A 27,249-nucleotide genomic window follows, 5' to 3' on the forward strand; every position below is an offset into this window, starting at 1 on the left:
ATAAGTAATAAGTAATTAATGATAACAGCGATAAACAATTATCATTTTTTCAAGTTGGACCCAAGCCTTAATATACGCGGTAATTGTGACTGGATAAACATATTACTAAGATTAAATATGACTACTTTCATAATACGAAATTATTACTAAGCCTAGCAGCTGGGTTGTAGGCCTAAATGGAGAGAGAAACTGATGTTTAATTGGCCGTAGAATTATTGCCCTCGTCATGGACGCAGAAAGCTATTTTTAATCGTCTGTCAATATCTACAAGACTAAAAACACCGAATGTAGTGAACTAAAAAAAGTTCCCTACTAGTGGAAAGAATTCTCTAAAAAAAATAATTATTGTTCATTTTAAAAACCGTCACCAAATCACGTTTGAAGGCCACATTCAAATCGCACAAAGACAGTGAAACGCAGACGATTGAAGACAACTCAGAACTCGCAGCACAGAAAAACTATCAACGATGTGTTGCTGAATTAGAAGCACGAGGTAAGGGGTAGTTAAGTCCTCAAGCGTGCAATTTGGTGACGTTTTCGAGTACACCCAGTGTCCCAGTAAGAAATATTACACTTAAGTGATAAAAAATTGACAATTCCCTCATATAGTTATATTATTATAATTACGGAAACTTTGACCCCACATGGGACACTATCGTGTCTCCTCGACCTGACACGCAGACACATTGGAAATATTCAATAAACTTCCGTGTGTCTCAACATCCGACGTTGTGACACAATTCGGGTCATATGACATCCATCATTAGACTAATAGGAATCATTGCTCATAGTAACAAAACTACAAAATTCAATTTTCTCCTTGCAGATTGCTCGTTTCTTATATAATATAGACGTAACAGAACCTTCATTTCCTTCTCAGGGGGTGTTCTAATTTGTAAATATTCCAGGGCTTATAATTTTAGCGTGATTAAATACGAGACAGAAAAATTATAAATCCGAGCATTACTTAAGTGAATGATACATATTCGCTAAACACTTCACTCTTCACTAGTAATCTTATACGTAACATTAAAATTAAGGTTATGTACGTATAGTAAGGACCAGAGCACTTGCGTGTTCTTGGAGCCGGGGGGAGGAGCAAGGTGATATGGACTGCGCGCGCACCTCCACGCTTTTTCTACCAGGCCGTGCCGAGCTCAGCTAGCAAGCAATCTGGGGCCTAGGTCGAGAACGGACATACCGATTTGTACCAGACTTGACATACTTTATTCCTTGAGATCAATAGGAAAACACAGGAAGTTGGATTTGAGGTTTTCGCGGCGGTGAGTTTAAAGATGGCTGCCTTCTGGGTTGTAGCCCTGATGATAAAGGCAGTAAGGACCTCTGAAATGTTATAAACTCCTACAACACTAGACAGTGCAACAACCCGGAAGACAGCCATCTTCAGAACACGGGAAGATGAAAACTCCATATAAGTGTCCTGAGTTCGAATCCTGGTGAGGGCTGATGTTGTAGCTCGAAAGAAAAATGGAACAAAAGTTGTCAGTGGAACCAAGGTTCCGTAGAATTTGACATAAATACGTCTATACGGAAAGGAAGTTTATATATTGGCTTTATTCTAAATATTTCTGTATCTCGGAAATTAAACACGACATAACGGTGTATATAAGAAAAAGTTTTTTTCAGCGAGAACATTACACAAATCAAAAAATTGTTCTGGGCTTAAGTTTCGTTGAATATGTTGGATTTAGAGATAATAATAATAATAATAATAATTGTTTTATAATATTCAATAATACGTATCGAATGATTCGGCCTGTGGTAAACTTTCCGGTAATAAATATTGATAAAAGATTCAAGAATTTGTTGAATTTAGCAAATTTGGGAAATCTGCTAGTCTAATTATATATTGATTATTATTAATAAATTATAAGAACATATACGGAGGTTTCATTTCAAGACGCAAGACCTTGGTAACTAGTTTAACGTCGTAATAACAATCAAAATATAAATATTATGGCTTTCAGACGAATATGCAAAAAATGTTATTTAAAACTGGATTAGCCTTTAACGAGTTTCTCAAGAAATAAGCATGCCAAGTTTGGTGCAAATCGGTTTATCATTTCTCGAGGTACGAGCGAACATATAAACATTCAAATAAAGACCCAAACCCACAACATCAACTTTATATATAAGAATATAGAGTCGGATATAAAATACGTTAATGCTAAGGAACAGATCGTATGACATAACAGAATGATTATTGAAAATAAAATGAGGCTTAAGATAAGAAGCGACTGAAATATTAAATAGCAACAGAAATTTCTGGAACTGAAACGCCGCTTTCGAACGCAAATTTTAAGGAAAATTAAATTGGCGGTAATACAAGTTTCCAGTTCAAACTACATTAAAAAAATTAAGATGAACTGAACGTAATGCCTACGTCCTCAGAGAAATTGAAGACGATACGGAGATAAAATTAAATATTATCGAAACGTAAAATACCAGAAACCTGCTCTTCAGGCCAGAGGGACAATGTAAGATTAGGAAATTTAAAAAATAATATTTCCTAATAACTTTGGCCCTACGTTACAGGAACTACCACCATCAGATGACATTACATCGAAATAACGTAAATAGGATTCTAGCTGTACTACGTTTCATGATTTTATCATTGATTAACATAAATATATGAAAAAGATGTATACACAATCTTTATTCGCGTTACATGTTTCGGCCCGACCGGGTCATCTTCAGGCGTCAAAAATTCAGTTGCTAAAAGCTTGTTGCGTAAGTTTATGTACACATAGGCCCACATCTGATGACACGCGAACCAACGCTTCCCCCCATGTGGTATTACGGGTTGTCTAACAGTCGTCTTTAAATGGCTGCCGAAGACTGTGATGTCTTTGACTCGAGTCGTATAATCTAGTGTGCCCACAAGACAAGTTTACCACCGAATACCACTAAAAAAAAACCTAAATCACAAAACAAATAATATTTGTGTTGTTGACCTTGAGGTCAATCGCCGAAATTTTACCTGACTGTCATGGCATTGGCATCACGAGTCTTGCCCCTCTGTCGGGCGTCGCTCAAAACACCGGGGAAAGGAACAGAAGTATGATGTCGTGTATGCAGCTTAGGAAATTATGTTTTTCCTAACAAATTCTCAAAGGAAATTATTATTTTGTACAGAATGCATTTCACTATTACATTTGTGTTAGATCCTGCATAAGTGCATTTGAAAATTCATGTTAAAGATCCTTAGCTCGACAAATCATCGCCGAAAAGCTCACGATAACTAGGGTACTATAAATTCCAGTGTACCTCCTACACCTATCGATTTTCATTCTCGTATAGGTAATGAATTAATTACACGATGAGCTAAGTCTATAACTGAACATTGTAATCCATTTCTGAAGACCTACAGTAAACAATGTCAACTGTTCCATCTCTCACATCACACCAGTCTACCTCTTAATTCGAATCTGTGTGCAGATATGAGAAAGTTATGACAAGTTATCACAGCAAAGAAAACCAAATCTGCGAGCCTCGCAATCAAACACAAATTGAGATGATAAAGTTGCGTCATTTTGTGATAAATATATATTTGTTTAAATTTGTCAGTCTAATCACAAAAGTTCATATTAAATATTAAAATATTACTATAATTAACATTTAAATATTTAAAATATACTTCCAGATGGACGTAACTCCTCCACAACTTCATTTCTGGATACTAAAACAACAACAAACGTCCACCCACACAAAATCATATTAAGCACGACGTACATATACAAAACAACTTCGAATACGATATTAAAAAATACAATAAAAATCTGGAAGAAAACATCATTTGAAATCTGAAAAACATCTGACTAAAAAGTTGCATTTAAGAAATTATATTTAAGTTTATATTATTTTATACACCTGAAGATGGTTCTTTTAGAACTGAAACATGTCGTGTAAAAAAGTGATGATCTAATGTAAATCGAACATTTCGATATATAATATCATTTAACATATTTTAAATATTTAAATGTTAATTATGGTAATATTTTAATATTTAATTAGGAATTTTATTGTGATTAGACTGACAAGATTTAAACAAACAAATACAAATTATTAATATTACGCTAAAAGTTAAAATCCGTAAACGATTCGAGAATTTAATTCAGGCCTGCAATTTGCTTCAAACGACAAACTTCACGAAACGAATTACAAACAATACATCACTCCAGTGCCCTCTGTTAGCTAAGCTTTCGTGATTGGTTTGTAACAAATGGTTCGTTCGACTAGAAATCTGACAGTGTTTAGGCTAAGTTTAATCACAACCAATGGCTTGATAGGCGTCACAGCTCCAAGAATCGATTGCAATCATGAAGACCTTTCTTGTCGGACAAGCCTACATAACGTTGTTTCACCTTTGCGCTTATATCTGCATAAAATATTTAAAGTTGTTTTAATACTCAAAGGTAAGACATTAAAACGCATACAATGTATTAAATTTTCTTCACATGTAACTTCCAGTTTCGCCCGTCGCCATATTTGAACAAAAATACAACCACACCACGTGCTAACACAGTCTAGATTAACACATAATGAAACTCTAAACACGTGACGAAAATTATCTGAACCAGAAATGTACGAAAAGTCGAAAAACTGTCATTACATTTTAAATTACACTTAACTTGAATTATTACAAAAAAAATCAATTATTAATTAAGTTCGTAAACATTTAGGCCTATCTTTTTTAATAGTCACTTCAGATACGACGTAGACACAAATGTATTTATTACCTTACAGCTATTGGACAGAGCCATTGGACAGGTGGTTAACCGTCAGCTTCTGAGTGTAGAGGCTCGTATTCGCGACCAGCTGATTTGTGGTGGACAAAGTTATTCCGAGTTATTCGGGTTTTTCCTGCTAATATTATTCCACCACTGCTCCATACTCACTCATATAAAATCTGGAGGATATACAATTGACCCCTTAAAAACATTACCACAGAGTCAGTCTAACCTCGTATCAACTACGAGGTGCGATCGGAAAGTTTCAAGACTGTGTCAATAGCGGGCGAACCGGATGTAGTACGAGCTTCTGCCGCTAGGGGGTGCGGCCCACATTCATAGTGAATCAGTGTGCCAGCCGGCATCATCGAATTAGCATTTGTTTCTTAGTTACGGGCGTTTTGGTAGTGCATTACACCGACCCTCCTGCGATTTCGGAATGGCGTGTGCATCAAATTTTGCCAAAGACTCGCCAAAACGGCTACGGAAACCTATGAAATGCTAAAGCAAGCATTTGGGGAGTCCGCAATGGGTCGTGCACAAACTTTTGTATGGCATTCACGTTTTAAAAATGGCCGAACCTCTGTCGATGATGACGAGCGTTCTGGACGACCATCTTCGAGCACAACGCCCGAAAATGTTACGAAGATTCGGCAGGCCATTCACGAAGATCGACATCGTACCATCAACGACTTGTGCGACATTGTTGGGATAGGCTATGGGACCTGTCAGCTGATTCTAAAGGAAGAACTCCACATGGGACGCATCATGACAACGCGCCAGCGCACACCGCCCTCAAAGTTCGGCAGTTTTTGGCCTCAAACACCATGGCCGTCATCCCGCACCCTCCTTATTCGCCGTGTGACTTCTCCCTCTTCCCAAAGATGAAAATTCAGCTAAAGGGAAGGAGATTTGAGACGATAGAAGAGATTCAGGCAGAATCGCAGATGGTGCTTGACAGGCTGACAAAGAAAGATTTCCAGGGATGCTTCCAGGCTTGGCAGCGGCGCTGGGATCGTTGTGTTCACTCCCAGGGGAACTACTTCGAGGGTGATGGATGAATTTAATACCTGAGATAAGTGTACGGGTTTTTATACGCGCAGTCTGGAAACTTTCTGATCGCACCTCGTATAAAAATAACACAAAGCTATTTCAACTACTCACCTGTTTTTATGACGGAAAGAAAATATTATAATTTTTATAGGCGTCTATTTCCAATAGTTACACCCAAATAATGTAAGATTTCCATTTATTTCCTCAAAAACTTTGGCTGTAACTTTGTTGTTATTCTCCTTCTGTAACGTTGTACATTACTAATTTTGACAACATTTTAAAACAATATTACGTAATAATGTTTTTATAACAGCCCTATAGTCTATTTCAGTGCTCGTTAGCCTAACCTATCGCACAATCAGTCTAACGTCCTCCAGAATACTGAAAATAAATAGTTTTACGTATTTTTCTGTTTTGTAGCTGTGAAGGTCGCGTTTGTTTCAACACTTTTGTGAAGAGTAACTACAAGTAGGTAAGTGTTGAGAAAAAAGATATTATAACGTGTTCACACTTATTAAGATAAAAGTACTTCTTGCAAGTGACGTTACTCAACACTGTTGCCATAGGATGAGGTATCCGTTCATTCCTAATCTCGGTTAAGCCATAGCCATAAATTATTTTAATTATGTGAAAAAAAACTCTGTTTGAAACAAACGTTTTAAATCCATATTCGTGTATTTGAAACGTTTCTGAGAAAAATCGTCAAAGCTCTAACAGAGCTTCGAGTGCAACTGAGTTTACAGTTGACCGATACGAACCAAACTTAAATTCGTTATTGCAGACCGTAAACACAAAATTGCATTGAAATCTGATTAGGAATTTTAGAGTTAAAAAATGTAAATAAGTGAGTTTTAATTTTACGATACCACTGATTCAGTTCTGAAGACTGATAAAATGATTCGTCTTTTCCTCCGTGGCTTTGTGTTACGGATTCAACGTGTAATAAATCGTTACACAATTAGTTTTAAAATAATGTAACCAGGGCACAACACTAATCTATTTTCCTACAATAAAATTTCCCATAGTTATTATTATTATTATTATTAAAAAGAATTGAATTATTATTTTGTTACTTTGGAAACTCGTGATGGGTCAGTGTTACTTTGCACGCAACTTGGGTTTCGCGCACGACGCCAGCTGATATTCAATTGTCACTTGCATGAGAACGGTGCATTGTAATTCTGACGATTCTGCGAAGGTCTGTGGCAGTGGCCGATTCGTAACACCAAAGTTATGTCGTACATTGTCCACTGTAGCTCGTATAGGCCCCACAAAATTTCGGGATTTCGCTGTAACTCCAATATCCCGACGAATTGTTTCATTCAGTTCTATTATGCAGACAGATTTGGTTGTTAGTTATTACTTTAAGGACAGTGGCGAAGCTTGTGGTCGAATTCGGTACTAGGGTTGTACGCTAATAAGTAGACTGACTACCTGACCGATCTATGAATCACTGCAGGTAGTTAAAATCTCGTATTACAGGGTATCAATTGGAACTCTGGTATAAATAACTGATAAGTCTTTCTTGAATAGCAAAAATATCAACCAGTAAAGAAAATGCCTGCTTTTTTCCCAATACCATGGTCACAAGAGTCGACATTGGACCCTATCTTGAGCCAGATGAAACCAATCAATATCCCTCAAACCTATTTCCCTATGATCCATTTTAATATTATGCTCCCATCTACGTCAGGATTGGCAGAAATGAAAACACTTTCAACAAACAGCAATTATAGGGGTTACATATTGAAAAACGTACGTACTCATCGAATTTCATAAACGAAATCCTAAACAGAAGTTAGATATAGATCACCAATGCAAAGAGTATCACCAGACATTAACAAAATCATGAGAACATTTGGAGTACGAACAGAACTCAGGAGACCAACAAAGCTACGAGGCATTTTAATAATAGCCACAACGCGAGATACAGGTATCGAAGGGCAGAATTATGGACTCTCACGGGAATGTGAAAGCAAATGCTAGTGAGAGACATTAATGCAATTCAAATTAGAATCACCGAAAACAGCTCAACACAAAAATTAGAGAAATATCAGTGTGTAAAATAGAAGAACACTGCTGGAAAGGGGAATCAGCAAAAGCTTCTACTGAGATAAGGTGAGAAAATTAATGAATCGGTATTCATGAGAACAGCAGAACATGTTACCAGCCAACTAAACCTAGACGTGAGCTCCGCACAAAACGAGACATGAATTAACTGCATGAATAAAACAAACAGATTCTCTAAAGTCTATGAAAATTCTTGAAACATTGTATGAATATTGTGCTGGACATTGTCTACTGTGTGCTTGCTTGAGATCGCCCCTGATGACGGAGGCAGTATGACCTCTGAAACGTTGGTTAACATCGACCAGACTACACAGTGCAACAACCCAGAAGACAGAAGATGAATCACCCTGACGACGGAGGCAGTATGACCTCTGAAACGTTGGTTAACATCGACCAGACTACACAGCGCAACAACCCAGAAGACAGAAATCTTCATCGCCCTGATGATGGAGGCAGTATGACCACTGACACGTTGGTAAACATCAACCAGACTACACGGCGCAACAACCCAGAAGACAGAAATCTTCATACTCATCGCCCTGATGATGGAGGCAGTATGACCTCTGAAACGTTGGTTAACATCGACCAGACTACACGGCGCAACAACCCAGAAGACGGAAATCTTCATACTCATCGCCCTGATGATGGAGGCAGTATGACCTCTGAAACGTTGGTAAACATCGACCAGACTACACAGCGCAACAACCCAGAAGACAGAAATCTTCATCGCCCTGATGACGGAGGCAGTATGACCTCTGAAACGTTGGTAACCATCGACCAGACTACACAGCGCAACAACCCAGAAGACAGAAATCTTCATCGCCCTGATGACGGAGGCAGTATGACCTCTGAAACGTTGGTTAACATCGACCAGACTACACAACCCAGAAGACAGAAATCTTCATACTCATCGCCCTGATGACGGAGGCAGTATGACCTCTGAAACGTTGGTTAACATCTACCAGACTACACAGCGCAACAACCCAGAAGACAGAAATCTTCAGATCACAGCTCCATTTAAATTTAGCTAATTAAGTAGCTTAATTTCTACTTGTAACTTATTTTGTCACTGTGTAGGCCTAACTGATACAGGACAGGACACGTCCTCTCAGGAGAACTGTCATTAGCAATTGACGCTGCTTTTACGACTGTTTAGGTCGGAAATTCCCAGAATCGTTAAGGCTGCCTTAACGAGCACCTCGGTCACATTTATCAGCTCAAATTAAATTAAATTATCTAAGATAAACTAATGGATTTATTGTAGTTCCGTTACGTACTAATAAGTAAAAGTCAACTGTGAGGACTGGAGTTTGGCAAAATTTTTTCCCCACAAACAGGCTGACACAAATTACACAATTTCATTTCCTTTTCTCGTGTTTTTGTACACGATCTGACATTTGAAGTTCTTACGATGACATGTTCAAAGATGGCTGTCTTCGTTGATGTATCTGATACGTCAGTCAACATCTATCAGACTACACGGTGCAAGATACCGGAAGACAATGATCTTCTTCAAGTAATTAGAAAGTAGATTTTAAGCTATTTCATCAGTGCCTAGGTTATCCGTATATTTAGACCTACAAAAGCTAAAACGATTAACCACTACACCATAAAGACGTGCAGAATACGAGGTTATGACGCTCCATGCACCAGCCAAATTTTGTGTTGAGGTACGAGGTGCGATCGGAAAGTTTCCAGACCCGTACACTTATCTCAGGTATTAAATTCATCCATCACCCTCGAAGTAGTTCCCCTGGGAGTGAACACAACGATCCCAGCGCCGCTGCCAAGCCTGGAAGCATCCTTGGAAATCTTTCTTTGTCAGCCTGTCAAGCACCATCTGCGATTCTGCCTGAATCTCTTCTATCGTCTCAAATCTCCTTCCCTTTAGCTGAATTTTCATCTTTGGGAAGAGGAAGAAGTCACACGGAGCTTAGAAAGGAAGTTGGGGTCGGTTCTTGCAAGATCTTTGAGCTCCTGACAAACGAGAAGTCGATTCTGCTTCTGGTCCTCAGACAGGATGCGTCGCATGTGGAGTTCTTCCTTTAGAATCAGCTGACAGGTCCCATAGCCTATCCCAACAATGTCGCACAAGTCGTTGATGGTACGACGATGGTCGATCTTCGTGAATGGCCTGCCGAATCTTCGTAACATTTTCGGCCGTTGTGCTCGAAGATGGTCGTCCAGAACGCTCGTCATCATCGACAGAGGTTCGGCCATTTTTAAAACGTGAATGCCACACAAAAGTTTGTGCACGACCCATTGCGGACTCCCCAAATGCTTGCTTTAGCATTTCATAGGTTTCCGTAGCCGTTTTGGCGAGTCTTTGGCAAAATTTGATGCACACGCCATTCCGAAATCGCAGGAGGGTCGGTGTAATGCACTACCAAAACGCCCGTAACTAAGAAACAAATGCTAATTCGATGATGCCGGCTGGCACACTGATTCACTATGAATGTAGGCCGCACCCCCTAGCGGCAGAAGCTCGTACTACATCCGGTTCGCCCGCTATTGACACAGTCTTGAAACTTTCCGATCGCACCTCGTACATGAGAAAAGATTCAATAAACACAGAAGTTTGATCCGGAAACCCTAACGCGCAGACAGAGGCGTATACGTAAATTAAAATAAGAATCAGAGTAATTATGAACACGTTTGGGGAAGGAATTTGCAGTACTACCAACAGGGCTTTACACGTGTAAAGCTTATCACGTGATTTTGACATAGCCGCTGATTATTTGGACGTAAAATTTCATTTCATGAATGCGTCAACGTATCGGCAAACGCGTGTCTCGACGAATATATTTTTTTTTGTAAAAATAAATTTAAATAAATGTGCTCCAACCTTTAGGGAAAATTTTGGGACAGGTTGCGGCTGTGTGCTACTGTTATGGCATGAATAAATCCTTTGGGTTCCATTACAAAATCGAATTTCTTTGACATCTGAAATACTGTCATCAGATCAAGGTAGTTCATTACGGCTAAAGTAACTATTTAAAATCAAAAATCAAGTATTTGTTAATATTCTATACGTTTTTATCTCAATTCTGAACCGAAAACCATGACCTCTTGATTTTAAAACTTCATAACTTTTCCCAGGCTCCCTTAGCAGCATCAAAATATAATAATATTGACAGCGACCAGAATTTGTCCCAACATCTCCTTAACATTTCTGCCTACAGCGACATCTCTCTGGTCTCACTGCTGACGGCCACAAACTGAACTAATTCTACAAAATACAATCGTCCAAAGACGCAACTCCTGTAAACACAACGCATAACGGCAATGTGCTTTAACTTGGTCATCTGAATTCAAATGTACATATTCGCAGACAACTTCTAATTTCGTTCTCCACAGATTAAAGACGTGAGAAGCTAACAGTTGCTCACCTAGTCATTATATTCTCCCCCTTTTACAATAAATAAATTCCTGCATTAATTTTTTTTTCCGGAGTTTGATAAATACTTCACGACTGATATTATAGAATTTCTATAAATAAAATAAAACCATAGAAATTGTAATACATACGTCGACGCTGTAAATGTTTACGAATGTAGTCAAGGCCTTTAACGGTAATTACTCTGTCGCAGAAAGTTTCAGAGATCACGTAAACACTTTTAATAGGAGAAATACGTCGAATATAGATTCCAAAACAAAATTTCGCAAGCAATACGTCTAAAATACGAAAGCAAATAAGAAAAAACTATTTTTGTTATTAGAAAGTTATTTCGTCTTTTGAACATTTGTAAACAAATATAACTCAAAGACATGGGCATCATTTGTTGAAACGAAAAGAGCTCATTTAATTGGCCAATGATACTGTAAATATCAAAGTCGCTAGAACGTGATCGTGCGTGGTAGTGGATCTCCAACAGATCACATCGAAGACAAGTCTGAATTTTGGTGGTTGGGGGAGAAAACTAAATTCCGGAAATGCTTGCTACTTCTCGGTTCGAAATATTTTGTCTTCCCGTCTGATTTCTAAGAACCCGAAGATTAAAATATACAAAACAATAATCTTACCTCTTGTTTTGTATGGGTGCGAAACATGGTCTCTTACTTAGACGGAGGAACACAGATTGCAGGTGTTTGAGAAGGATATTTGGGCCTAGGAGAGAAGACGATGGAGCGTGGAGAAAACTGCATAATGATGAGCTTAAAAATCTGTACTCCTCCCCCAATATTGTCAGGGTGATTAAGTCGAGAAGAATGAGATGGACGGGGCATGTAGCGCGCATGGATGGGACAAGAGGTGTGCACCGGGTATTGGTTGGGAAGCCTGAGGGGAAGAGACCTCGGGGGAGACCTAGACGTAGATGGGAGGATAATCTCAGGCGGGATCTATAAGAGATAGGAGTCGAAGGAGACAGGGTCCGGTGGAGGGCTTTGGTTAGTTCGGTGATGAACCTTCGGGTTCGGTAAGCCATCTGGTTAGTTGTCCCGTCAGGAGAGAAACCAAACATTATGTAATGTATTTCATTGGCACCGCGTAATTTTAATTTGAAAGCGTGACATGAAACAATCCAGGCGTGAGGCTTGGACGCATATCTGACCTGTACTCTGGCCTCGCTGAGGTCCAGTCTCATCGCCAGTTCCTCTCTTGTGAACACGTCGGGGTACTGCGTCTTCTCGAACGCGCGCTCCAGCTGGTGCAGCTGGTACGTCGTGAACGTGGTCCGGCTGCGTCGGATCTTCCGGGGTTTAACCTCCGCCTCCAGATCTCCGTCCGCAGCGTCCAGGTCCCCAGACGTGGTGGAGCCACTCTCTGCGCGCACACCGCAGTCGCCCTCTGCGACAACGAGAAAGTTCCGTCATCGGAAAATCTCCCAATTGAAACATGATAACAGAGCATTTAGTGCCTTGCTCTCTCGCCAACCGAGGTTTTCCTTTTTGCCACAATTTCGTCGTCCGCGTATTTTGGCCTATATCCGCATTTTGTAGTGTCTGTACGCACCGAATGACATTCTAATCAATTTTTCTTGCTTCCAGATTACAATTACAGTGTTTCCTTTTGTGGTGTTTTTTTAAAATATCTTATGCCCAGTGTCACCAAGATTTTTTTATGTTCAGAGGAAAAACCGACAACTTCTCAGACGTAGCACAGTGGAGACATTGGAGATGGCCGTCTTCTGGGTTGTAGGGCCTTGTAGTCTGCTAGAGGTATAACGACGTTTCAGAGGTCCTTTCTGCCTCCATCATCAGGGCGACGAGTATCCCTGTTGGAGGCAGCAAGGACCTCTGAAACGTCGTTATACCTCTAGCAGACTACAAGGCGCAATATCCCAGAAACCTGCCATCTTCTTTCGTCGCATTGAGAAAATGAAATGTCACCAACAAAATCAAGGCATATTTTAATGCATACCGCTGATCCAAATTTCAATAAAGCATGATTCAAACCCGTTATCTACTCCTCGAAATGGGACGTTCTTTCAAATATTTTTTTCTCTCCTAAATCACGATAAATTCTGAAACCACAAAAAAGAACGAAGGAGCGTCCAGCTTAAAGAGTGGCAGATACAGGACATCATCGGGAACAGTTGAGAGGCTCCATTGAAGGCAAAGCTTATAGCAGGCATCTGTAGGCTGTGCACAGGTTATTAACAGAGCCCGAAGTTGAATAATTGCTGAAATGAATGAACACAAGTCGGGCTTGTTCTCTATGAGCTTATCATCTGTTGCTCTGTTGAGGGGGCAGCTCGTGTTCGGGCAACAGCGGTCTATGGTAGTTTCAAGTCGTCTCTGACTGTACATTCGGATGTTTCTCTTAAATTTCTGCAATATCAACAAACCAATGACCATGGACTCAGAACACGACACGACGCTCAGAAAAAACAAGGAACTTTCCGCCTCTTAAAGAAACACCAGGATTCATAAACACGTTCACTAACCTCCCCTCCCCTAACGCGTGTGTCAACGAGTCGGTATTCATAGAACCTATTTCTTTCACAATAATTTCATATTTTACTCACAATTACCCCTATGACATTATAAGGTCTTATTGAACATCGATTGCTAAACGATATGATATTGTAAGACGTACATTTGATTTGGTAACAGATTTTCAGGGGAAAAATATCATTAAATCGATTTTTACACGCCATATATATGTAAGCCGCATTCCGATTTCATTAAATTTAAAATATGTTCTGTCTAATGTATCAAATTAAATTAATAAATCTCTTTTAATTATCTTCTGAACAACTAAAATGATTCCCATTCAGTTCCACCGTTCATTTTCGGAATTTTCGTTGACACACGGTGAATCTGTTCTAACTCAAAATGAATTCGGGTTCAAAAATTTGTGTAGCCGTAACTAGTTATCAGCATCGAGATGATAAAAATTTAGAATTTACGGTATTACAGAATATTAGTAAAGGCCGCTTTATAATCAACAACAGAATATTTTGTTATTACATAAATCGTATTAGTTGTAATACCAAAAGAAATGCATTTATTCCATTATAAACGGAAATTAAACCTCAGAATGGAAAAACTTACACGAAAAAAAATCAGGTGTAGAGATTTTATTAAAATAAAAGATGGTTTATTTGATATATTATAACGAAATAGCATCAGTGCCATATATTTTCCATCTACTTTCATTACAAGTCTGCAAACAAGTGGAGTTATTTCAGAAACTTGTTATAAATGCGTTATAAACATCAGGACAGACCCTCTGATTTAAGAGCCGAGTAATTCGTCAAAATGATATTTACCTTATGACATGTCCTGTCTTACGAACAAATAAATATTTATTTTTCCTGTTTAATACATCAACGAACAGATAACCAGTTTACTCTGATTACCCAATCATTTCGGTACAAAAATGAATGCTGGTCTCCATGTGTAGTGTTTGTTATTGCTGTCTTCGCTAGCCAAAGTCGGTTCAGCCTAATAGTCTAGATAGACGGGTTAAAAACTGTCTATAACCAAGTACGTACAAGCGTAGTTTAAACATTTATGTGACGTATTAAGTTCCAAATTTGTTTTAGTATATACGTTCAGGAGGAGATTAGAACCGATGAGAGATCGGATTTTTATATATGCTGATGTTGAGTGATGCTAAATCATAAACATTATAAAGACAAATACAAAACTCTCTATTCGATGCTACTACAAAAGTTGGTCTGAAAACAACGCAGACCTCTTCACCAAATCCAAGGACAAGTTCGTAATATAAAGAGAGTTAATATATTTTCTTAAACGTGACAAAGTTTAAATACTTGGGAAGAAATTAAGATAAATCAGACGAAAATTAAAAGAAGATTCGATCCAGTTTTTTTTTTCAGAATAATTTTAACTTACTGTCAGAATATAATAATATATAAACGATTATAATTTTACGTGTTTATTTCTACGCGTGTGAAACTTTCTTTCACGCTGAAAAAAGAACAGAAATTTAGGATTTGAGATATAATTGATAAGAGGAATATTTGTGCTTTGGAAAGACGTCGGACGACATGAGAAGCTCCATTACCCCTTGCAATAATAAATTTAGTAAAATAATTCCTAGGGCAATCGTTGACAAAACTCCAATTGATTGTCCCTAAATATTACTACGATAATCAAATCAAAGATGATGAGAAGTGTTTGCAGCACACACGAGAAATATAAATTTCACAAAAAAATTTCGTACATGGATATCTTGAAGGAAGGGACATTTAGAAAACATTATTATATTAAAATAATCTTAAGTAGATCGCAAAGAAATTGGGCCTGAGAGTATTGATTGGATTCATCTGGCTTAAGATCGATTACAATGGCGCGCGTTTGTGAAAATGATGACAGACCTTTGGGTCCCATTTATCTCTGTACTAGCTGAGCGTCTGATAGCTTCTCGAGGGCAACTGTGCTCAATGCAATAATTTTATTAGTGTTTTCCTACGCTTAAAAATCGGTACTCCTCCCCCAATATTGTCAGGGTGATTAAGTCTAGGAGAATGAGATGGGCGGGGAATGTAGCACGCATGGATGGGACAAGAGGTGTGCACCGGGAAGCCTGAGGGGAAGAGACCTCTGGGGAGACCTAGACGTAGATGGGAGGATAATCTCAGGCGGGATCTATGGGAGATAGGAGTTGAAGGAGACTGGATTTTGTTGGCCCAGGACAGGGTCCGGTGGAGGGCTTTGGTTAATTCGGTGATGAACCTTCGGGTTCCCTAAGCCATCTGGTTGGTTGGGTCCACTATTTGGGAAGCCTGAGGGGAAGAGACCGCTGGGGAGACCTAGACGTAGATGGGAGGATAATCTCAGGCAGGATCTATGGGAGATAGGAGTTGAAGGAGACTGGATTTTGTTGGCCCAGGACAGGGCTTTGGTTAATTCGGTGATGAACCTTCGGGTTCGGTAAGCCAACTAGTTAGTTAGTTAGTTAGTTAGTTAGTTAGTTAGTGAGGCTGAGTATCGGGGTCACTGGGGCAAGTTAGTTAGTTTCTTCCTACATTTTTGTAAAGACGTACGAGTGTTATATTAATGTGCAAATGGCGAAGTCAATATTTGAAACTTCTATTGGTTAATGGTCAAAGTACTGTGGCTATTGGAGAGGAAACTCTCTCACCGGGGACTCTGACTCGCATCCCTACTTTTAAAATGACTACTCTTTACCGTGGGAAGAATGGTAGTTCTGGAAAGTACTTGTGTCGCTATTGCACGCGGTGACGGCCGCAGGCTGGATCATGAGAACGATATGAAAGCCAATGTTCTTCTTCATTCGCTGCCATCGTAAAGCTACCACCACTCACCGGATGTTCCTCTAATCCGCGGACAGCGAATCTCTGAGCTGTACCTGCACACAAGCTCGGTCAATTGCTTTAAAGGCTAATACCTTACTTTCCGCTAGGGCTAATTAACCTTTAATTCGTTTTACAAACTCTTGTAAAAGTTAATACGCGAACAGGTAGCCTAGCAATAAGCCTCTAGAACCCGTACCAAACACCGGTATCAGTAAACTTGACGGCACAGTCGTTTGCTTTGCTATAGATCTTTAACATGAACGAGTATTTCGTCCAAAATTTTAACTAAGATAAACGACGTTCATGGTGGAACTTAGGAAAATAATAACTAAAGTTATTGCAATTTAAAATTGTTTTATCTTGTTTATCCCCGTCCGTCACTTTCACACATTCAGTTCACAGTCAATTATCATGGACTACATGTTTCAACCCAATGTGACCATCATCAGGTTCAAATACATGCTTGAAGTCACAGCATCAGGACAGACTTTTTTTTTCAATTTTACCGATGCTACAAATAATGATAAATATAAGATATTGTAGGTGCGTCATATTGTGATTTTATTTAAAATAGTATTAAAATATATATTAAAATTGTCCGTCAATCACAATAAAGTAATATAAGATAATTAGATGGTTAAAATATTATCCTTTGTTCCGTATCGAGTACTCGATTTACATATGGAACATTCTCGACATGTTTCGGCTTTCATAGAGCCGTCACCAGTAATTGAATTAAGAGTTTATAACATACACCTGATGACGGCTCTATGAAAGCCGAAACATGTCGAGAATGTTCCATATGTAAATCGAGTACTCGATGCGGAACAAAGGATAATATTTTAACCATCTAATTATCTTATATTACTTTATTGTGATTGACGGACAATTTTAATATATTTTAATACTATTTTAAATAAAAATAAGGTTAATTTTTTTTTTTAAATTAGTAAAAAAAACGGTTTAGAACACAAGACGTAAGAACCAGATGTCTCGAACACTTACGAAACACGGTCCCTTACATCGACGTAGAGACACTAATTAAAAGCATTTCAAAACAGCGAATTGTGGACAAGTTTTAGTCTATTAACGCAACGAGAAAATACTGCATTACAATGTTCTCTCTATTTATTGGAGCAGTAAAGTACGATGTTTACAATGGGCTGGATATGTAGCATGGATGAGACGAAAAATTATACAAAATGTTGAATGGGGAATCCTTAGGTAAACAGAAACGATAATTCGAAGTTAACATTATAATTGATCCTACAGAAATGTTTCGGACATGAGAAGGGTAAAACTGTTCTAGCGTCGCGCAGAATTAGAACGTCGGGTTTTAACACGAAAAGAAGTTGCCGCCTCATCTTCGTAAGATATTGCATGACGAGTCTTAAAACAATTCTCATGGCAGTAAGACTTTATGTTATCTTTGCCGTGAACATGTGACCTTAGACAAAATTCCCTTTAATTCGTGTAAAAATTGTAGTTCGAAAAACATCAGTTCCAGTAAAATGAGGCACACACCGGTCTTTTTGGGTGCATATCTCTTTTCATATTCATTCAGACGTGTATGGGTTCAAAACTAGGTGATTCCCAATTTGAGTATTTTTACTCCATTTAAAGGAGGTACACGGTTTCGTGATTTTATGTAGTGTGAAGGTCGCACGGAGGAAACTCGGTTACAAGAGGAATAAAAGGTTAACGTTCGTGTTTGTTGCTGTCAGCATCAAAATCCATACGAGATACGTCAAAAGTATGGAGAGTTTGTGGAAAATGATTTATTCTGCAGACTATAAAATGTGTGGCTAGAATACGGTTCATGCAGAGGGCCCCTTTTCAAGCGTCATTCGCATCTCTTTCTTGGAAAGCAAATTATCTTTTTCTCTCAGTGTACCGGACTGTAACAGATGGCTTGTTGTAGTGGCCCCTTATCGGCCATCCTTTGTACTTGTTCTGACAACAGGACATTGTGTTCCGCCATGTTTCCTTATTCTGAATATGTTTATAATTCTGTTATGCGTAAATAAATGAATGCCGTTCGTTGCAAAGTCACTGATTATTTTGTGTAGAAAATATTAAAACAGAGAAAAAAAAATAATGTGTATATATATCACATTTCAACATGCTTTTTGTCAATATAATCTCGAGTTAGGAAATGAGTGAAATTATCGATATTTGCTACACCACAAGTTAATAGAAGCTTTCTGTACAGTACCATCAAATAGCTAAAATGCCCTGACCAAGAGGCATTCGGATAAAGAAATTTTACAGTGACCTTTCACTAATATAACTTTTTGGGTGAATCGGACAGTAATCCACTATCTCCCTGGTAGCACAACCCGCAGATCGAACACCGACAACACCAGAGCCCGCCACCGGACACGATCCTGAGCCAACTCCATCCTCACAGCCCACCGCCATAAGATCCATCCTAATGTTATCCTTCCATCTCCTTCTTGGTCTGCCCAGTTGTCGTTACCCATAAGGATTTTCCACCAAAATTCTGTATGAACCCCTTGCATCTCAAACCCAATTCGTGCTACATGTCCAGCCCATCGGAGCCTCCTAGATTTCATTATCCTCACTAAGATAGGTGACCCGTACAACACGCAACTCCTCGTTATGAAATATTCAAAATTCCCCATTTATCTCATCCCTCCTAGGCCCAAATATCTTCGTGAGCGCCTTGTTTACAAACTCTTGTAATCTACGTTCTTCCTTCAAGGTAAGAGACCAAGTTTCACAACCATACAAGACAAAAGGCAAAATTATTGTTTTATATATCGTAATTTTCAGTGATTGGATAGTAAACGAGATTATAACAGCTTTTGAATTAGACAGAAACAAGTTTTCCTCGAATGTATTCTACTCTTAATTTCATCATGGACCTCATTTCTATTTGTTATTGTTGTTCCCAGATATTTCAATTATTAAACATTTTTAAATGACGTATTAGGACAGTAATCCACTATCATTAAAATCTTTCCATTGTGTTTTATCATCATTAACGATATTAATCTAGTCAGTGGATATCTCACGCGTCACCACCCGCTTAAGTAGCTCTCCAGACAACTGGCGAACTATTTGCATTAGCGTTTTTAAACAGCTTAGTTGATTCGCTTTACTAATCACAAATGCTGGAAGCCTCTTTTGCATTTGACTCCTTTTAATGTATTTTTGGTCACCCCCCACTAAAATTTTCTTTAAAGAAGTTCACTATATCTCATGACACTTCATTTAATAATCCGCTCAAAGTCTTTCGTGAAATTGATTTTCTCTTCTTGAAACTGTTAAATCTTTATGTGTATCTGTGTTGATTTATAAATCTGACGCGCAAACACACGTCGTACTTGCAAAAAATATTAAATAATTAACAAATAATATTATATATATGTATTTAATTAATATAATAATATTTCTGTTTCTTAAAACTGATCTACTCGTCACTCACAAGTTAATTCATGACGATGGAGAAAATAAACAATTTGTATTATTTAAATATTTGACAGAGCATAATGGAAAAGTCACAGTTTCACCATTGAGGTTATGTTATTTTATTTATTTAGTGTTCTGTCTGACGACAGGTCCATATGAACAGGATCCTTCCATCCTTTTCTCGGACTGGGACCTATTCATATACGTTCTTGGCAGATGATCCAGAAGTGGTTTGCCATTGCCTTCTTCTGTGTGTGAATGGAGTAATTGTTGGGATGCCACGGAGGAAAACTCCGTGTTGCCTAGACCACGGCCTTGCCCAACACAAGTTATAAATTCGGGCACCGCCGGGAATCGAACCCGAGACCCCCAGGATTACAAGGCCAGCGTTCTAACCGCTAGACCACCGTGGTTATGTTAACTTCTACAAATTAAATAAAATAATGAACATATATTAAACAAACGAGCAGGACAAGAGCGGCGTAAAATATCTCTCTGCATGTGCGGTTTACCAGGACGTCAAATTCCAAGAACATTACAAAAATATCTGCTCTTTCCTCTTACTCCTGGATGCACAAACTACACCACCCGCATAACTGGAAGGTGTCGCTGTCCCAGCGGGCGAGGAGCACGACTTACTGGCTCATTAAGCGTCACGTAGCTACAGGTCACATGCCGTGATGCCCCTCAATGTCTTCGCGGGTCGAAACCCCGCGTGTGTGAAACATCCGACAAGGGAATGCGAACCATGCGAGTCTTTAATTGAAAACCGCTTTTCGTGAACCGTGGCATTCATATTAATGAATGAGCAAAGCTGCTTTCGAGCGAATGGGCTTAAGTTGTGTATTGTATTCAATAAAATGTGCTCATTCTGGCATAGCCTCGCCGAATATCCCTCTTCTGCATTTTTATACGGTAGCATGGTTTTAATTCCAGGTCCTACACCAGACCAAGAGGACAGATCAAAAAAAATATCACTGAAAGAGCTTATATTTCATTCCCATAAGTGTTACGTCAATAATAGGTGTGTTCTAAACTAGATTAGAGCTACACATCATTCAGAACAAGGGCAGAAACAAATATGTGGTGGGAATTGAAAGAACATTCTTATTCTTGTTCAATTTTATCAGTCTAATCACAATAAAATATTATTATTAAATATTAAAATATTATTACAATTAACATTTAAATATTTAAAATATATTAAAATGATGCTCTCTATCGAACATTTCGATGTTCGATAGAGAGCATCATTTTAATATATTTTAAATATTTAAATGTTAATTGTAATAATATTTTAATATTTAATAATAATATTTTATTGTGATTAGACTGATAAAAATTGAACAAGTATATATTCAACACAATATGACGCAACATTATCATAACATTCTTATTCTAAAATCAACCGTTGTTATGTGCGATAGTTTATGGATCAGCTGTCTCGATGTACTGCAAAGTGACCTTTGTTTATGAAACTTTGATTTCTGTCCAGCCCCAGAGTCTGGATTGTATTAAACCCAATTAACTTATTACGATTAGTAAACACTTGACAAAACCAATAGTGAAATATGGCTTAAGGCGGGTTTTTGGAAACTAAGTTATATCTTAAGAGGATTTGAGATATAAAAATGTTATTTATGCGTAAAAGAGTAATGTGAACGCACATACTCGACTGTGAGAAAATTACAAAGTTGTGGAGAAACATTTACGTCAAATGGTTAAGTAGATACAAACGAGGACTTAGCTACTACAGAGAGACGACTAATTTGGACCAAAAAAAATTCGAATAGGCTACATAACTATAGATATGTAAATGGGAGAGCTAAAGTCAGTAAGATATACGTCAAAAGTAGACAAGAGAGAAAAGAATTTCGAGTGTAAAATATAATGAATACACAGCGTGAACATAACACAATGGGAAACAGATATAGTACAGCTGGGGACCACATGAACGCAGTTTCAAGCGGGCATAGACGTAAATGAACACAAAAACGTAGTTCTCCTGATGCTTACGCAACACGCGTTGCAGACATCGGAGGAGTGCAGCCCCGGCCGCGTAACCATTGGACTGGAAGTTGGGTGGGAGTTAGAGCCGATCTGGAAATTTTGTAAGACAGAAATCCCACCGTGCTGGGAATCAAACCCCGGTGTTCCATCCCTTATCCCAATCACTATACTGACTGAGCTACACCAAATCCCATATTCTATTATTATGTTAGTTAAATTGTGGGTGCTTTTAACGAAAGTTTAACGGAAAATTTGTATAGAACTTATAATCTAATGCAAAGATAGTTTTTTTTATTTTTTATTATTAGTGTTCTGTCTGACGACAGGTCCATATATCATGAACAGGATCCTTCCAACCTCTTCAGGTTGTCAGGGACCTGCTCATACATATATACATTCTTGGCAGAGATGATCAGAAGTGGTTTGCCATTGCCTTCTTCTGTGTGTGAATGGAGTAATTGTTGGGATGCCACGGAGAAACCGGGGAAGCCCCCGGAGGAAAACTCCGTGATGCCTAGACCACGGCCTTGCCCAACACAAGTTATAAATTTGAGCACCACCGGGAATTGAACCCGGGACCCCAGGCTTACAAGGCTAGTGTTCTGACCGCTAGACCACCGTGGCGGCAAAGATAGTACGGAACCTTAAATATTTGTTTTATTGCTACTAAATCGATCACTAAAGTAACTGGGAACAGTCGGGATTTCGATCTCGGTAGGCGCTGAGAATTCACCACAGCATCCAGACTGGATCTGGGACTCCTTCAAGATGGCTTCATAGGATAGTTACCTACATGCCCCCACTCGTCTCCATTACGACGTGATTTCAAACACAAGAATACTAAAAAGTCTTCTAACTTTTAACTTTTAATGCTAATAATAAACAGCTAGATGTATTACTAAATAAATTAGTAAATTAGGGGCCCAGATGTAATGCAATTACAGGTTTATAAAAAAAGGCATTATTGAGGATTTTTAAACAGCCTTAATAAATTAATTCTTTTTTTGAGGAATAACTGCAGAGGTTTCAGGACAGTGCCAGAGATCAGGCAAAGCCAACCTCTGACCGTCGAGGCCCGAGTTCTATCCCAGGGTAGTCTATGTGGGATTTACGGTTGGAAAAGTGACACTTGGTCACTGCTGTTGAAAAGCCTATTTTGGAAATCGACTTTTCTTTTAACCCACTGACTTCATTCATTCCTTGATCGGTTTGTGTCTACCACAGTTTTCGTGTGGTAATGCGATAATCGACTATTAAAGAATTGTACCGAATTCTGTCATAACCGTCTCCAGAAATCCCTGGCATGTAAATTAAACATGACTATAACGACAACATATCATCTGAACCTGGAGTGTAGCCAGCTCCCTAAACGTCGTATAGGACACGAAATATATAAAATATACGTAAGACAGTAGACAGTATCCAGTGTAACGCTGATAGGTTGAACTAGTTACTTATTGAATCACAAACTTTCACTGTTACAAATCTATAGTTATTGATGTTGTATTCAAGTGGGAAGTGACCCCCCCCCCCCCCAATCTCAGAACCTTGTGGGTGTCGTTACTATTTAGTGTTAAAGTTTAATTATCGCTTTGCTTAATGGAGATGTACGAGAAAACTGATATGCAGTCAGAACAGAATAGTGGGCTTCACGCTCTGCCCCCCCCCCCCCCGAGGAAAGCCCCGGTACTCATTAGTTAGAGGGCTGGACCAGTGGCAAGAGAGAAAAATCCCAGTTCCTGCCATAATCAATCACCGACACTAATTGAGTTACGAGCGCTAAAATTTTTTAATTGTGGGCTATTAGAAAGTACGATGTTGGTTCGCCTGAATTGGCATAATGTTGATATAAATTTTCGTCAAAATCTGGCTGAACTGTGATGATATAATTACGTTGGGATGAAATTATGTCTCTGTTGAACTGAGTCCATCCTCCGAACACATAAATAAACGTTCAGCAGCAGCGAAATGACGCTGACAGAGGGAACACGAAGATCTGGGCGAGAAGCCTGTTCAGTGCCACGTTTTCCACCAAAAATCCCTTGCCTCCGCCGGTGACTAACCGCCTGAGCTACGACTCTCTTATTGTTGTTTTATTTATCCACGGTTACCAAGATATGGCCAGTGATCTTCCAGCATTTTATACAACAAAATTAAATTCTGGTGAATCATCACGATACGTACGCATTTGCTAATTTGTTTAGCATCTACTCGAATGTTTATGATAGTTGTAATATATAACTTTAAAATATCGCATTAACTGCAGTGAAAGCAGGAAAAATGAAGAAATTAATAAATAATATAGAGACGGATATTTACAGCAAGAAGGTAAATACGTGATAAAGGTTCAGGACTGTTTCATAGTTCCTTTTTGAACGCACTGGAAGAACATAGTCAAAATTGTACGTTGTAAATTTAAGTTTGTTTCTAAGCGTAAAAAATGGAGTTAGGCCACATTTTCTGGCAGTGGAACAATAGACCATTCCTCGGTCAGTTGTTGGTAATTAAAAGTTTACGGTACATAACAAAATGTCACAGATAAGTAAAGAAATTACCAAATTAATCCACGCCGGTAACATGTTAAGTACAGCTCGAAACGTACTTGATAAATTTTTGAATTCCTTTCAAGTCTTCATTTCATTTACTTAAAATAAAAAATAATTTTTTCGCGTTATCTAAAAACTGAGCCAACTCTTCTGGCAGAAACAAGCACATCGACATTTCTCAAATACGTCTTTTTAGGTTGAACCTGTTGACAGAATTCTGAATAAAATTATATACTAATTTTAAATTACTTATCCAACTATATAAAATATTGAACAATTATAATAAATTTTAGACATCAGACAGATCTAGGCTGCAGGTCTACTTCTAGACGTTACCATATTTCAAAAGATGATAGTAACTTTGAGAGAAGTTCAACTTAGATTTGATTCCTGTGTAAAAAATCCTTAAAAATGGGCTAATATGAGTCGAAATGACAAATTTTAGTGTGGCTCCACTGTACCAAATTAAATGAAAATCGATTTCACGGTTTCGGACATTAAAACAAATGTAACAACATGATGCAATTAGTTATTCCTTTCTTGCAAAGAACGCATTAAACATTCTATAAAAAGCAATTTATATTTTATTCAGGTATTTCTTACATATTACGTCGTAGAATACCGGGACCTAAAATACATTTATATCCGAACTATTGAATAACAATATATTCTATAGTCGTATGACTATTATCTAATATTGAGTCACTTATTTTAATTTGGCTACAGAATATTTAGTAAGCCCTGTTGGTTTTATAAATATTAAAGAATGAAAAGAATGTATTATTAAAATTTGCGCTGTAATTAATTAAGTCCTCCAGTTACAAGAAGACAAAGTCTTGGAATTCTCTCTTAGTCATATAACAACAGTTTAATCCTTTCAATACGGACATTTAAGTTTTAACCAACGTTATAATATAACTGTAAAAGCGAATCTACAATATTTACAGTTAATACAAATGATTAACGGTTCAATTAAATCATAAATAAGAGTTGTTTTAGACTCCATGCAATTAGGACGTCGTAATTATCGTCCCTGCTTCGTACTCCGGAAGTTCGGTGTGCAAATCTCGGCCTCAGACCCTCTGGACTTGAAGTCAGGGCACAACCGATTCCTGTAATAACATCTACAGTTCACCAATCTCGTTTCGAATCGATGGTAAAAAGTTTGCGTTAGTTACAGCGTTGATAGGCCTAAATTAACCAACAAAGATACAAACCCGTCCGATTCTATCTTACCACAAATGTCATGTTCATCCGAATGACATAAGAAATTAAGAACAGAGGTGGAAAGACCAAACATCCTTTGATATTCTGTAACACAATTGTAGTCTGCCTATCGGCAAATACAAATGTGAAATCACTGTCCATTATTTTCCACGTAATCGTCGAAGGATAGACAAGACTTCAGGGGAGTAATCCGAAAATTCAAGTACCTACGTACGGAGTACGGATCAAAAACTAACCTGAGGATTTGAGGTTTTCACAGCGATGAGTCTGAAGATTGCTGTCTTCTGGGTTGTTGCGCCGTGTAGTCTGGTAGAAGTTTACCGGCGTTTCGGAGGTCCTTGTTGCCTCCATCATCAGGACGATTTGTCTCCCTGATGATAGAGGCAGACTACAGGGCGCAATAACTCAGAAGACGGAAATCTTCAAAAACTAACTCTCTTTATGCCACAGATTACAGAAGTCGGAGAAGGATACAGTTGAGAATTTCCGTCTCCAGTAAATCAGCGCCATCCAGCAAGGGTTGGCAAACATTTGTTTTATTTAGGAGCGATCACACGGAAGATTTCCACAAAGAGCGCCTCGCACATCGCGGCCGAACGCCTACCAGGCGAGGAGGTGAGTTTTAAACCACGTGGCTCACTAACGAAGTCCTCCTGATGGTCGGCCAGATGGCGCTGTTGAAAAGGCTCGTTCACAGCTCACTGGAAGCTGAATGTGTCTCATCAGGTGAGGCGGATATGGTCACACGAGAATCGAGTCTAGACTAATGCGGATTTGTATGACTCGTACCCCTTCTGGGGATCTGAGAGGGTGCTATTCCATTTCTTTGACACATTCCACTTGTTGAGGTCTGTTATTCACCAGAACTTCTGGGGCAATGCAAGCATTTTAAACGAACGAAACGTCGCTCTTAAGCGGTTCTTCCACAAACCAGAAACGAAGAACACTTAATGTAATGATTGTCTGTCAATCTGTTTGTTCAATTGAGCCCCGAAAATATTAAAATAATTTCAATTAAATTTATTGTGAAGGACTATATCACAAATTTCTACACGAATTCATGTCCATTCCGTATTATCAGTCATATAGGGTGATTCAAAAGGTTAGGGCCAAACTGAAGGTACTCAGAGAGAACAACTTTCGAATAGGAATCCACGTCCTCCGAAGTTATCCTGAGTCTGTCGAGGCCATTGATAACATACCGCTGAAATAATTTGGTTCTTAAGATTGCTAATGTAATCCTTGTATATTAATAAAAACAAAATTAAGCTAGTAGGAGAATAGTAAAGTACGATTATTTCAGGATGACTTCGGAGGACGTGGATTCCTATTCGAAAGTTTTTCTCTCTGAGTCCCTTCAGTTTGGCCCTAACCTTTTGAATCACCCTGTATATGACCCGTGTTTTACGCAAAGCTCAATGGAAT

At 38.5% G+C, this 27,249-nt stretch overlaps 1 protein-coding gene across 1 annotated transcript in view; it reads right to left on the reverse strand.

Moving 5' to 3' along the window:
- Positions 1–27,249, reverse strand: part of LOC110835948 (retinal homeobox protein Rx) — a 52,612-nt gene that overhangs the window by 17,359 nt on the left and 8,004 nt on the right. Inside the window, exon 2 of the mRNA XM_022076679.2 lies at positions 12,428–12,663. Coding sequence (XP_021932371.1) covers positions 12,428–12,663 — 236 coding nt within the window. The remainder of the gene's footprint in view (positions 1–12,427; positions 12,664–27,249) is intronic.

This window comes from Zootermopsis nevadensis, unplaced genomic scaffold (assembly GCF_977971745.1).
Source record: "Zootermopsis nevadensis isolate Lab colony 2312 unplaced genomic scaffold, Znev_1.0 Znev_ptg000024l, whole genome shotgun sequence".
NCBI lineage: Eukaryota > Metazoa > Arthropoda > Insecta > Blattodea > Termopsidae > Zootermopsis > Zootermopsis nevadensis.